This window comes from Tursiops truncatus, chromosome 6 (assembly GCF_011762595.2).
Source record: "Tursiops truncatus isolate mTurTru1 chromosome 6, mTurTru1.mat.Y, whole genome shotgun sequence".
In the NCBI taxonomy this organism is placed as follows: domain Eukaryota; kingdom Metazoa; phylum Chordata; class Mammalia; order Artiodactyla; family Delphinidae; genus Tursiops; species Tursiops truncatus.
Genome location: NC_047039.1, coordinates 114,043,899 through 114,057,834, shown reverse-complemented (window position 1 = coordinate 114,057,834; position 13,936 = coordinate 114,043,899). Strand labels below are relative to the sequence as shown.

The following is a 13,936-nucleotide window of genomic DNA, read 5'->3' as shown; positions in this document are numbered from 1 at the left end:
CTCAGGGTCTGGCCACTAAGGCAGTCCAAAGCTAAGGGGAGGGAATTCGAGTCCGTCTCTTTTTCTTTCTCGGTGGTTTTCAATGTCACTCCCTTGAGCACATTATCATTTTCACACATTTTACGTTCTTTTTCTTTACATCCTTTTAAAAACAGTTTTTCATTACAGTTTATCATATGATATTGAATAGAGTTCTCAGTGCTATATGGTAGGGCTTCGTTCTTTATCCATCCTGTATTTAATAGTTTGTATCTGCTAACCCCAAACTCCCACTCCATCCTTCCCCAAGCCCCCTCCCCCTTGGCAACCACCCGTCTGTTCTCTACGTCCCTGAGTCTGTTTCTGTTTCGTAGACAAGTTCATTTGGGTCGTATTTCAGATTCCACATATAGGTGACATCATATGGTGCTTGTCTTTCTTTTTCTGACTTATTTTACTTAGTACGATAATCTCCAACTGCATCTATGTTGCTGCAAAGGGCATTATTTCAGTCTTTCTATGGCTGAGTAGTATTCCATTATATATATGTACCACATCTTCTTTATCCATTCATCTGTCGACCGACATTTAGGTTGTTTCCATGTCTTGGCCATTGTGAATAGTGCTACTAGGAACATAGGGGTGTGTGTATCTTTTTGAACCAGAGTTTTGTCTGGGTATATGCCCAGGAGTGGGGTTGCTGGATCCCATGGTAGTCTGTCGCTTGATGGCGAGGTGACTGCAGGGCCGTTTACAAGTGCTGTGCGGTCGCTGCACGCTAACGTGCCTGACTCCGTTGTCGGGACATTTGTGAGGATTAAACCCACTGTCACGGGGCTGGAAGTCACACTGGCCCTGCCCGAGGACTGGACAGTTAAAACATGACTGCGGGGACTTCCCTGGTGGCACAGTGGTTAAGACTCTGTGCTCCCAATGCAGGGGGCCCGAGTTCCATTGCTGGTCAGGGAACTAGATCCCACATGCATGCCGCAACTAAGAGTTCACATGCCACAACTAAGGAGCCCACCTGCCACAACTAACACCCAGCGCAACCAAATAAATAAATGTTTTAAAAAACAAAATGACCGCAGAGAGGTCAGCCCCTCCCCACACCCAAACCTGCAGGACAGCCTGATGTCTGGGGTCACTCAGGCTCTACTGTCCGGGCAGCAAGAGCCACTCCTTGTCTGGCCCCTGAAGTGACTGGACCCTCACTCCCTAGCAAGTGCAGGCACAGTGGAGGTTGTGGGTGGCTAAAGCCGTCCCAAACCTGGCAGTTTGCACCTTCAGCATTCCCTGTGCGCCCTGTGATAAATGCTTGTCTAAACCTGGGTGAGGGAATTCCCTGGCGGTCCAGTGGCTAAGACTCCGAGCTTCTAATGCAGGGGGCCTGAGTTCGATTCCTAGTCGTGGAACTAAGATCCCAAATGCCACCAGGTTTAAACTAGGTTTCTGCAAAGGCAGAGAGTAGAGGGTTTGTGCGCCATCAGGCCTGCTGTAGGAGGCTACTCAGCTCCACGGTAACTCCAAAGCAGCCACAGACAACCAGGGAGCGGGTGCGATTTGGCCCAGGGTGCCCTGGTTTACGGCCGGGGCCTCGAAGCCTCTGACGGACTCAGGCGCTTCTCAGGCCCTTCACGAGGTATCACAGCGGCCGGCTCTGCGACACCACATGCACCGTCCCAGCAGGTGGCGCCACGCCACTGCCCACAGCCTGGACACCCACGGGAAGGGCGGGGACAGGAGGAGAGGGAGGGATGCCTGGGGGGATGGAGGGCATGAAGGAAACCCCCACTGAATCCCCACACCGGGCCGAGCCTGCGAACAAACACGGCACACTTCGGCGGGGCTCCCCCGGCCCTGCCACTGAGCTGGCTGTGAGGACAAGCCTTGTCTTCGTCCTCGGGGCTACTGAATGAAGCAACAGAACACAGCAGAGCGCATGGTCAGAAGAAGTACTGTTTGTGAAGCTTCTGGAGTTGTTTAAACATGTGCGTGTGTGGACTAGATCACAATGAAAAGATACATCTGACTGTGTGGGCCATGGTAAGAAAACTGAGCTAGTGGGAGAGGCTGGTCCATAAAGGTAGCTTTCGGGGTGTAAGAAAGGCAGGACTGAGAATCCCCCCTGCCAAGGCGGGGGAAGGGGTGGCACATAGTTGGAGGTGGCTTCTCAGAGGTGGGGATATTGATCGGGGTCTTAAAGGGTGAGTAGGAGCTCGTTGGGTGGAGGACAGGTAGAGGGACAGAAAAAGGAAGTGTGAAGGGACACGTCATGGATAGAAGCAATGGGGCCTCCTCACAGAGCCGGGAAGGGGGGCCTGTATAGGGCATCTCAAGGGGCAGAGCTGGACCAGGGTCTAGGGAAAAAAACCAGCGTGCAAAGCAGGGGGGCCACTGTGGAAACCCAGCAGCAGAGAAGATGCATTTTAAGAATCACTTCTTAAAATATCCCTCTTCTCTCCCATCCTCTCCTGCTGCCACTTCGCCTGATCTAGAAACTTCTCAAAATTCTCTGGGCCCCTTCTTCCCCTCTCCAGCATGACCCTGCCAGACTCCTCACCAGCAAACCTGCAGCTGAAGGGATAGGACCACACGTGCCCGCAGGCATCTGACCCCTTCCTACACGACAGGGCGAGGGTGTGGGCGGGTCGGGGTCAGGACTTGCAACGGGAGGTGACGTGCTTGCAGGTAGGGGCTCCTGCAGGTGGAGGCTCTCCGCCCTGGCGGGTCAGCCGTCTTCTGTAAAGGATGCCCGAGGAGTTGGCCTCTATCAGAGCGTCCAGTATCCAAAACAGCGACCAGGACCAGGACCCGCAGGCACTGGGGAACAGAACCAGCCGTTCCCACGTGTGTGCACAATTGATAGAATTCAGGCAAATAGAACTTGCCGACTAAATCCAAGGCGCGTGAAGTTTCCCCCACCCTAACCTCGATCGGATTAAAATGTTTAAACACGTCTACACGGAAATCCTCATTCTCCTGGCAAAGGGCAACCCCAGGGCTCCGTGGGTGTCAGCCAGCCCGCCCTGACTCCCTACACTTGGGGACCTTGGTGTCCGTGGGTGGTCAGCCGGCCAGTCTTCCCTACATTTGGGGACGTGCGTCCATGGGTGGTGTCACGCAGTCCGCTTCAGACTCGCCGGGCGGCAGACACGCAGGACCGCGGCCGATCCCGGGACCATTGGCAAGCGCTCTCCCAGGGCCGGAAGAACGGCTGCGCCCGTAGGGCCCGCGCTTGCGCACTGCCAACCGCCTCGGGTGCAGCGGCGCATGAGCAGAGGAGCTGCCCGGGGACTCCGCGGCGCAGGTCCGCTATCTGCGCCTGCGCAGGACGGGCCGAGGCGCCGGCGGCGTAGGCGGGGTGGTGTAGGCGGCTGGCAAAGTCAGGGGTCGCGCGCCGCGCCGCGCGCGCACGCACGCACGCACGTACGCCCAGGGGAAGCGCCGAGTTCCGGGCGCTCGGTGTCGGCACGGAGCTGGGGGAAGGGAGGCGCTCTCCGTGTCAGCTCGGGCGGAGGGGCGTGAGGGAAGTCCTACGGTGGCCGCAGAGGGACGGCGCTACGGCTCCCACGCTAGGCCAAACGCCGCCGGCCACCGGGCGCGGGAGCCCCTGGCCCTTCGGGGCGGCCCCGGGCGGGGACGCGTGAGGGTCCGGGCCGCGCCGTCGGCACCATGCGGCCGCCCTGCTCCCGGAGCCCCGAGGGACAGGGGGCCGCGCGGCTCGGGACGCCGGCGCTGAGAGGGCACCCGGTGAGCGGGCGGGGGTGCCCGGGCGGGGGTGCCCGGGCGGGGCGGGGGCGGCTCCCGGGGGCGCTACGGGTCGGCCCTGCCTCCGGGATCTGGGGCCCGGCACCCCCCAGAAGCGAGCGCGTGGGTGCCGCGCGGACGCCCCGGCCCCGACCTGGAAGCCCGTGGCGCACATGCGTTGCCCGCGGCCAGGTGGCGATGGGAGGATGGCGAGCGGCCCGCCCGAGGCGCGACTCCGCCGCGTGAAGGGAGCACCGACATCTGAGTGCCATTAGCTGCTGTCAGACCGCGTTCAGACCGAAGCCTGTGGGAAGGGCTGGGGCTGTGGGCAGGGGAGGGTGGACGCGCCCGGCCTCCCCCTCCTCCGCCTCCGGCCAGAGCACCACGTGGGCGGCCGGAGAGGGAGCTAGCAGAAATCCCCCTGCAGGCCCTCAGGCTACAAGCCATGCGATGGGACGCAGATGCCCTCGGCAGTGCCTCCCCGGAGCCTGTAACCAACTTTGCTGCTCCGATTTTACACGTCCCGAACTCCCAGTTCTGTGTTTCCAGCCACGATTCAGGCGAGCTATAAATGACACTTGCCAGGCAGAACTAGAGAACCACTTGCCGTTTCTCCTCTCCTGTGGCGGCCCAAGCCACAGGGCCCGTGCCCTGCGACACCACCACTGGCCCTGGGCCGCCATCCTCTCCGCCAGGCACGGGCAGCACTTGCCCGGAAACGTTCCATTTGCCTATAACCACAGCACCGCTGCGAGCCCAGCGCTCGACATCCCCGTTGTGCGGAGCAGGGACGGTCTCGGGGGGTGAGGTGACCTGGCAAAGGTCACTCCTGGTGAACGACAGCACGAGGGTTCAGGCCCCGCAGGGGAGCCCAGAGCCCGGTGCCGGCTGCCTGGTCCCCAGCACTTGGCCTGTCAAGTTGCTGAAGAGAACGGCCCCCGTCTGCCCTGTGGACACCCTCTCCCTCGTCCTGTCCTGTTGTGTGGCTGCCACTCGGGGACTTATTCGCCCTGGATAAAGCAGCCACAGAAGCGCAGGCAGGCATGGGCATCCCAGATCAAAGCCGGACGGTGAGTCCAGTGAAGGGGACTCGCCGAGCCTGGGGGAGGGGGCGGTTAGCCAGGGTTACTGTCGGCCCTTCCTCGTGGGTCTTGGCATTGACTGCCAGGGGGCCTGCGGCCACTGTCCTGACCCTTCTTCCCGGTGTCGCTGGTGGAATTTTGGTTCCCACGTGATTGGGGCTCCCTTTGGAGTGTCCTCGGTAGCAATTATGAAAAGAGTAACCCCGGGGGATGTGAGCGGATCCCAAGTCCCAGACTCGGTCTCCCTGCGGCCCCGCGCTGGCTGATGTCCCGGCTCACCTGGCTCCTCTCCGTGTCGCTCTCCCTGCAGGCCCACGCCTCCCCCGGGACTCAGCCTCGGCCTCCCAGGCCCAGGCACCCGCGACGCCTATGCTGACTGCCGCCCTGGGCCCAATGCCGGTCATGCCCATCCCCCGGCGGGCGCGCTCCTTCCAGGGCCCGCACACCACCTGCCTGCACGCCGCCTGCGGCCCGGCGCGCGCCTCCCGCACGGCCCGCACCAAGTACAACAACTTCGACGTGTACGTCCGGGCCCGCTGGCTCTACGGCTTCATCCGCTTCCTGCTCTACTTCAGCTGCAGCCTCTTCACGGCCGCGCTGTGGGGCGCGCTGGCCGCCCTCTTCTGCCTGCAGTACCTGGGCGTGCGCGTCCTGCTGCGCTTCCAGCTCAAGCTGTCGGCGCTGCTGCTGCTGCTGGGCCGTCGGCGCGTGGACTTCCGCCTCCTCAACGAGCTGCTGGTCTACGGCATCCACGTGACCATGCTGCTGGTCGGGGGCCTGGGCTGGTGCTTCATGGTCTTCGTGGACATGTGAGGGCGCCGCGGGCTCTTCCGGGGACGGTTTCCGGTGACCCGGCCGTAGATGCACCTGCAGTGGGCGCTTTTCTCGACGCGGTAGGTTGGGGCCCTTTCTGCCCTGTGTCAGAGGCATAACCCCCCCACCCCGCCCCGGCGCCTGCGTGTCTGGCTCAGGAAAGGGCTGAGACTTCTGTGAAGGGTACACTGGCGCCCTCCCTCCTGCTGGCCTTTGCTCAGACCCTTTCTGTGTGTGGTTTCGGTGCGGTGTCCCCTGCGCCACCTGCTTGTGGTTCCAGCCTGCACTTTCCAAGCTATTCCCGGGGCGGGGGGGCGGGGGGGACGGGTATGGGTCCAGTCTGTACTTGGAGAGCCTGTGTCCCTGTCCCCTCTCCAGGGCAATGGTGTCACCAGTGGTGTTGGAGGTCCCCGGGAGGGGTGTGCTACCCAGGTGCAGATCTGGAGGGGCGATCCTCCTGGCCGCACAGCCCCCTCCTGTGCACGCCCGGCCCCCCGCCCTAGCCTTGGGGAAGCGTCAGTCTCCACCAGCTGGTGCACCACACTGCCACCAAGCTCTTCACTCTGCCCTGGGCCACCGAGTCCTCACTCAGCCCACGGACGCTCCTCCATTTGTTACCCTGAGAGGCGTGGGGGTCCTGAGTCCCAGGCCGGGCTTCAGCGGCACCTCGGTTTGCCTGTCAGTGCCTAGATCAGGGGCCAGCCCAGGGGAGTGCCGGGTCCAGGGCTCCACTCTTCAAGTGTGGATTTCTGGGGAGGCAACTCAGTCTCTTTCTGGCCTCAGGGGGCTTTCAGTCTCTTCCCCTCAGGGAACGTCCAGGTTCGAGACGTGTCTGTTGGAAGAAACACCTCTTGGAATCAGGGTTGCACCAGGGCTGGACCTCCGAGTGAGGAGCTCGGCGGCCCCTTTGTCCCTGCCTCGGCGGTTGTTAGAGCAGCTGGGAGTACAAAGCAAAAATGAATGTGGGCCAGGAAAGAACCAGTGGTCCAGGGGTGCTTCCGGTTGCAGAGAGAACATACCAGAGGGCCAGTTTTGCCCAGACCCCTCACCGTGGCCTCCATCAGATGGGGACAGGGTAGCCGCAGGCCTTGTGGGCAGGCGAGGGGCACTGAATAATTCAGCTGGGACAACAGCCAGAGGCGGGACATAGGGCCCCATATTGAGGGTGACAGGGAGGCCGATGCTACTTCACCCCAAGTTGTCCCCACACCCGCAGGCACGGGCGGTAGCCCCTTCAACCCTGCCTGGCCGGGTCCCCCAGTGGCCAGGGGGAGCTGTCGGGGCAGTTGTGTGCCACTGGAAAAAAAAGCCAAATCAGGTAAAGGAGGCAAAAAACAACTTGGCTGTAAACTGTGCTCTTTAATTTGTAGCCAGCTTCTGTCGGACGATTGTCCACTCGAGGTCAGTGGACGGCTCCTCCGAGGGAATCGGGGGGTGAGTCTCTCCCGGTTACCTGGACGGCAGGCAAGGAGCCGACCCACACGGACCCCACTTCTCGGCGCTGCAGAGGACGTTTTGCACCAAATCATGCTGTTTCCTAAAAGCTTTGTTCTGTGTTAGTTGACTCACGTTACTCTGAGGCCCCCTCTGAGGTGGGCACGTGTCCACGGGGCTGGGGCAGCAGGGGGGTCACGGTGGTATGGACACAAAGCTGCTTGGTGTCTTGAGTGCCTGTGAAATTCTTTATGAAGTGAGCCACCTGCATTAAACTTATTTTTTTAACACATTGACAGCGTGACTGTTTGAAGCTCAAAACGTTTATACCTTTTTTAAAGGATATAAGCAGCCCCAAATGCCACAGATGCCGTTCTTCACGAGTCAGATCCGAACCTTGCAAAGCAGCCGTCTGCCATGCTGGAGAAGGAGTGTGATGGGCTGTAGGGCCACCCTGCCATGAGTCCAGGGGCCCCACCGCTGGAGCCTGTCCTGGGGATTTGGCTGGGGAGGCAGCGAGAATTTGTCAGCCCTGGCCAAGCGGGGGGCCTGGTGAGGTCCAGGAGGGCTGAGTTCAACCAACAGGCAAGTGTGTATCGTCCTTATCAGACAGATGACGCCCTCAAGTGCCAGGACGGCAGCCGGATGGGGAGACGCTTACCCACAGGAGAAAAACTGGAAGGAAACCAAGGTTAGGAATCCTTGTGTAACCAAAAAGCAATTGGAAAACGAGTGACAGGTTATTAGTTAGTATCTCTATCGTGGAAAGGCTTCCCTGGCTTCTGTGCAGGGGACGCTCACGTTTCTCCCTTGCAAAGACTTCCTCCCACGTGATGATGAGGGTGATGCCCTTCCACGCAGCCAGTGTGGCCAGAAATGTGGCCCCGGAAGAGCTGGGGGTCCACGACAGAGCGGCGTAGCTGCTATCTCTGGAATTTTGTGGAACTTGACGTTTCAGAAAAAAACAGTCCGAGTCCTTTTGGGGTTCAGCCTGTGGTGGCAGAGCTGGTAAAGTCCTCGCAAAAGCCTTGGCCCCCCGAGCAGTAGCAGAGGACCCTTGGGAGGGGCAGTTGGCCCTCGAGCAGTCGCAGAGGACCCTTGGGAGGGGCAGTTTGCTGCACAAAGCCTGGCCGAGGAGCGGGTGGGGATGCGGCTTCCCGGCCGGGAGACCACTCTCGGGCGTGCTGGCTTCACTGGGAGCGGCTGGCAGTGGGCAGCACTGCCCCAGATCTGTCCTCTCGCCGCGCTGGAGCCTCGGGTTTGCCCACCTTCTGCAGCGTCCACAGGCCTCCTGGCCTGGCCTCCCCTGGTTTTGCGCAGGTTGGAGCGTTTTCTTCAGTGGGTCTCTAGACCGGCGCTGTCCAGCAGGACTCGTGTGTGGTGGGGGTGCTGTCTGCACCGTCTGGTGCGGGAGCCACCAGCCCGTCCTCCGGGCTGAACGAACCCCATGTCCCCCTGGGGGGACAGTCACCATTTTCAAAGAGCGCACGCTGAGCCGGCCACCGCAGGGAGGCAGGGGCATTCTGCCCAGACTGTGCCCTAGTTACCAGTTCGGGCACCGTCCAGAGAGGGGTCTCAGCCCGGGGACCCCGGGAGCAGCGCCGCTGCTGGGGGGGAGACAGCACCTGGACGGTGGTGGTGACACCGGGCCTTGATTTTGGGAGTCGGGGAGGGTGGGGGAGGGCGGGCAGGCAGTGTGACCACAGAGAAGGGAGCTGGCCAGGGGAGGGGACGAGCAGTGCCCCAGCGAGAGCTGGGGGCGGGGCGAGGCCTGGGAGAGTCGGAGGGGGCACTGGGAGCCTGGCGGCCTGGGGAGAGGACGGTCAGATCTGGGGGCGGCCATCCCGGGCAGCAGGAGGTCAAGGCTGGGGCAGAAGCCGGCAGCGGTGGGGTGGGGGCGGGGAGGAGGGGAGAGGGGCTTCCCTTCAACAAAGAACAGGGCCTCGTGGTGGCCTCCTTTGCACCGGGTGTGGGGGCCTCTTGTTGGCCCGCCCGTGGGGCCGGCCCTCCCTGTGCTGAGGGACCCCGGCCCGGAGGGTGGGAGGGGCTGCCGGTGGGAGGTGAGCCAACAGTGGGAGGGAGGCAATGGCAAGAAGGAATTTCTAGAAGCCACACGGTTCTCTGAGAAAGTCCAGGTGCTGCCCAGGCCCCGGGCAGGGGTGGACGAGGTGCCCTCGAAGACGCCCTCTTCGTCCCCCGGTGGTACCACCGCCCCGCCTGCCTGGGAGCAAGCCCAGCGGGAGGGACGCAGCACCCCCGCCGAGGGCGGCCAGGGCGGGCACAGCCCACCTCCGGACCAGAGCTTGACCCCCGGGCCGCTGCGGAGGAAGGGCCGTCCGCTGGGACCCGCCTGTGGACATTGATGTTCCCTGACCTTGAGAGGTCCCTGTCTGCTCCAGCGCCTGATTGGAGGAGGGAGGATGGCAGGGCTTGCTGCTGACTCAGCGCTTCCTTCCCTCGGCACAGGCCGGTCCTCTCCCTTCTCCCTTTTTGGTGTTGTTTGGAAAAGGCCCTCTTCCGGGAAGGTCCTTCCTCTCATCCCCCAGGAGGCCTGGCTCCTGCAGGGGCGGCTTTCCAGAAAATCCCCGGCAGCCTGACAGCTCCCCAAAGATGGAGGGCCCACCCCCCATCCCCTCCCCCCGCCTCACCAGCATCCTTGCCCTGGAGGGGACAGGGCCACGCGGGAGCAGCTGATTCAGTGCTCGTGGGCCCGCCCCTCCCCCAGCCGCCGCCGGGCAACATGCCCAGGAAGGCTGGCAGCTGTGTCACCCGGGGCCTCAGGCAGGGTTGCTGTGGCTCTCGCTGTGTGGCCCGCACTGCACCCGGGGCGGGGGGTGGGGGTGGCAGACTGATGCCGGGAGGGCCTGCGCGGGCGGGCGGGCGGGCGGTGTGCCAGGCGCCCCCGTACAGGCACATCCACGGTCCGATGCAGAAGAGGCCCACGGGAGGGTGCTCGGGCACGGCCACCACAGCCAGGAAGGCAGCTCGTCCTCCTAAGAGACGGCAAGTATGCCAACCTGGCCACGTGCAGGCTCCCAGGAGCCCAGGGCGGGCAGAGTTCCCCCACCTCTGGCTGGTCCAACAGTGGTCACCTGCCGCCCTGACCCAGGTGACCCGGAGCCCCGGGGCAGGCACAGGCTGAAAAGGGTGGGTACTGCCACCCGTGCGGACTGGCCAGCTGATGGGAGCAGCCTGGGCCAGAGGGGACAGGGCATAAGCCAGGACCCCCAAGGGCCCCGAATGACAGGCGGCCCAGGTGGACGCTGGGGCAGGCCCTGAGCCCAGGGCAGGCAGGTGCCAGCTCTGTGGGTCCCGTGAGATGCAGGACCTTCCTCAGCATCCCCGGTACAGGGAGGGCCATGGAAGTGGGGCGAGCATCCCGGGAAGTGGGGGACGTGCGGGCTGGAGGGCCGTGTGGTCAGAGTGGGTGGGGCCTGGGGCAGCCGCGCCCGCCCCCCGCCAGCTTGTCCCTCTGGACACCGCAGTTCACCCCTGCCAACCGTGGTTGGTTAGAGAGTGTCTTCTTCAGACAAAAGCCCCGGAGTCCAAAGCAAGGGTCTGACCCTCGTTCGTTACCCGAGGGGACCAGGACAGTGCTCCATTCTGCTTCCCTAGACACCAACGACCAGTCCTGGCTGACACGCTGCATGGATGTTCATACAGACTCAGTGCAGACTAGGGGCCCCGGGAGCAGGCCCGTCCCTGCGCTGAGGGCCCCGGAGGCTGGGCAGGGCTGTGGGCCCTTCCTTCCTGTGCGTGCGGAAGGAGCCGGCCGTCCTGCAGTGGAGGTCACCTTCCTGCCCTCACTGGGGTCAGGAGCCAGGCACCGGCTGGCCAAGGCCGAGATGGGGAGGCGGACGGTCTGGCCCAGGGCCGGGCACAGCGAGGTGTGCGGGGAGCTCCCACATACAACCTGGGCCCCGCTGGTAGGAATGTTGCTGCCCACTCTGACCACCGGCTGCTCTTGTGAAGGGATTCACCTGGCCAGAGAAGGGTTTCCAGTTGCTTCCGGTGTGTGCCTGCGCCCTCTCCCCTCCCCCCACCGTGCTGCCACCTTGGCTGGCGGCGCTGGGCCTCGCTCCGGCCCGGAGCACCCCTGTCCCTTCTGTCCCATGAGCCCGGGGGCCCCCCTGGCCCCACCGCTCAGCTCTGGCTCCTCCAGGCCTGGGCTGCTGCCCGGATGCCCACCTGTGGAGTTTGCTTTGCAGAACCGAGAGGGCCTCTGCCGCCTGTGGCTGTGGGCAGCCCTTCGATGATAGAAATCCGGCTTTTAAGTGGGAATTCGTCGTTACCACAGCATGGTGACGTAATGGTAGCACGAATTATTTGTATGTTTTTCCAATTGTACTGCGATGACCCTGTTTCCCCAGCTCCCTCAATGCCTAAAAGTGCCCCGTGAACACGACTATCTTCCTAATCCACAGCCTGGGCTGACTCAGCCCGCGCTCGATACCCACCCGTGTCCCGAGCAGACGGGCCACCGAGGCGCACTGCGGAGCGGCTGCCGCCATTTTTGACCCACCCCCCTCCTCTTGCCATGCGGCTGGCCGGTGCGTCCCAAGTCCTGTGTGTGCGTATGTACACGTGCACGTGCCTGTGTGTGCGTATGCGCATGTGCACGTGCCTGTGTGTGCGTATGTACACGTGCACGTGCCTGTGTGTGTCCTCAGTTTCAGGCCCTACCCTGTTCACCCAGGCTCTGAGCAGGGCAGGTGGATGGGTCCCGGCCCTGCCACCCTCTGCGCCCAGGGCTCCCTCTAGGTGCTCTTGGAGAGCGCTGGGGGGCTCGGGCCCCCGGGAACGGGAGGCCCCTGATGGCCATTATCCACGTGCTCCTCCTGGAAGACAGTGGGCTGTACTCAGCTGGGAGGCTGGTGTCCTGGCTCCGTTTGCCTTTCCTGCTTGGGGTCAGCTGGTCACTGTTGTCGGAGCCCACTCACGTGGGGAAGGGCCTTGCGCCCTGCCCCTGGGGAGGGAGGGGTTGCTTCTCTCCACCACCAGCTCCTCCTGTGAGATAAGGGGAGTCTGGACTCACAGCCCGAGTGGACGGGGCTGCTGGACACGGCTCTTCCCAGTGGGGCGGGGAGAGGGCTCTGGGGAGTACCGCCCAAGGCCAGCATTTCCTCCCGGGGCGGGGGCTGCAGAAGAGGGTGCAGCGGGCTCTGATGTCCCCTGCGACCCAGACCGGCCTGTGGCCGAGCTCTCCTGGCTCCCTTCTCCAGGAAGGTGCCGGAAGCCAGGGGGGGACTGCAGGCCCTGCTGGGGGGTGCAGATTGGATGGCCCTGGTCTTGACCTCAGAGACACGTCCCAAGGGGACAGCCTGTAGAAGGCCCTTCTCAAGGGGACCTGGCACTCTGCACGCAGTGGTCGAAGGAATGAGCGGTGAGTGGATGGGGTTGTCCTGTCTCGGCCCTTTCAGGGCAGAATATCGCAGACCTGGTGGCTCGCAAACAGCAAACATCTGTCCTCACACTTGCGGGGTTGGAAGTCCAAGGTCCTGGAGTGGGCAGAGTCGATGTCTGATGAGGACGGCTTCCCAGATCACAGACGCCGTCTTCTCTGAGCCCTCACGTGGTGGAGGGGGCGAGAGTCTCTGAGGCCTCTTTTTTTTTGGCAGTACGCGGGCCTCTCACTGCTGTGGCCTCTCCCGTTGCGGAGCACAGGCTCTGGACGCGCAGGCTCAGCGGCCATGGCTCACGGGCCCAGCCGCTTTGCGGCACGTGGGATCCTCCTGGACCGGGGCACGAACCTGCGTCCCCTGCATTGGCAGGCGGACTCTCAACCACTGCGCCACCAGGGAAGCCCGAGGCCTCTTTTATGAGGTCACTACACTAATCCCATTCGTGAGGGTGGAACCCTCATGACCTAGTCATCTCCCCAAGGGCTCACCTCCTAATACCATCACCTGGAGTCTAGGATTTAACGTATGAACCTGGGGGACACACACACACTCAGACCATAGGTGCCCCTGCATCCCCAGGGATCGCACTCAGTAGGCCCTCTACTTTCTCAACGACGGTGTCCAGGGTCACTCAAGGCCTCTGTAAGCTGGGTCTCAGGGGCGGGATGTTTCCCTCCAGAAATGCCCACGGGCATGGGTGCTTGCATTTTGCTGAGTTATTCCTGGAAAGGCGGCCCCACCGTTTAGGACCTGGCCCCCGGAAATCCTTCTGCTTGTCTCACCTGGGTGTCTCTAGCTGCAGCGGCTGAAGCCTTTCCCAAGTCCTGTCTGCATCCTGTCCTCCTCCTCCCGGGGGAGCTTGTGCCCGCTCTCACCTACATCCTATGGAGGCACTGACTGCCCCCCAAGCTGCCGTGCCCACCCTGGCACGACTCCGCGCCAGACCCTGCTGTCCTTCCTGAGAGGAGGTGAGTCACCGCAGCCGCCTGGCCCTCAGCCTTCTCGGGAGCAGGAGCAGCGAGCAGCTGCTTAACAGCTGCACTAAATGTTAGAGGGAAATTTAGGACAAAAGAGGAAGAAGATTGGAGCGTCCAATTTAAACTGAGGGGAGGCATCCAGAAACCAAAACGGTGCTGCCCTAATTCACGTGCAGAGAGAGCCACGGGTTTGCAGCTTCTAACGAGAAACCAGAATACTCACCCAGTTTCCTTCTGTGCGAGGGACCCAAACTCGCCTGCCCAGGAGCCTCAGCTGGCCCGGGGCACCGCAGGCCCCTCACTCTGGCCGGTGCACCTGCCCTGCAGGGCCACTTGAGGCCTGGAGGGGATGGGGAAGGGGCCAGAGGCACTTGCGCAGACAGGTGCCCCACCCCCAGCTGCACCTCCAGCCCAAGGCCACGCGGGGTCTGGGAGGCGGTGCCTCACCCTAGCAGTCCCGGACTCCTGCGCCCCAGCTGTGGGTGCGCTCTTGGACAAG

At 62.7% G+C, this 13,936-nt stretch overlaps 2 protein-coding genes across 4 annotated transcripts in view; both read left to right on the top strand.

Annotated features, from left to right (window-relative positions):
* The first annotated feature begins 3,351 nt into the window (after nt 1–3,351).
* Nucleotides 3,352–7,535, top strand: TMEM250 (transmembrane protein 250). 3 transcript variants are annotated; one of them, XM_073806797.1, is made up of 3 exons: nt 3,352–3,732; nt 5,122–5,704; nt 7,400–7,535. In XM_073806797.1, the coding sequence occupies exon 2, from the start codon at nt 5,181–5,183 to the stop codon at nt 5,622–5,624; it is 444 nt and encodes a 147-aa protein (XP_073662898.1). In that variant the 5' UTR covers nt 3,352–3,732; nt 5,122–5,180; the 3' UTR covers nt 5,625–5,704; nt 7,400–7,535. The 3 variants fall into 3 exon arrangements, with proteins under 3 accessions (XP_073662898.1, XP_033714946.1, XP_033714945.1); XM_033859055.2 differs by lacking the exon at nt 7,400–7,535 and adding an exon at nt 6,995–7,350 and having other exon boundaries at nt 3,356–3,732; XM_033859054.2 differs by lacking the exons at nt 3,352–3,732; nt 7,400–7,535 and adding exons at nt 3,763–4,799; nt 6,995–7,350.
* Nucleotides 7,536–7,610: 75 nt separating this feature from the next.
* NACC2 (NACC family member 2) overlaps nt 7,611–13,936 on the top strand; it is a 90,083-nt gene continuing 83,757 nt past the window's right edge. The window contains exon 1 of the mRNA XM_073806795.1: nt 7,611–7,749. The gene's annotated coding sequence lies outside the window, so the exon portion shown is untranslated. The remainder of the gene's footprint in view (nt 7,750–13,936) is intronic.

Excerpts from the sequence above, each read along its gene's own strand:
- TMEM250 (XM_073806797.1), top strand. The coding sequence starts at position 5,181 with ATGCTGACTGCCGCCCTGGGCCCAATGCCGGTCATGCCCATCCCCCGG.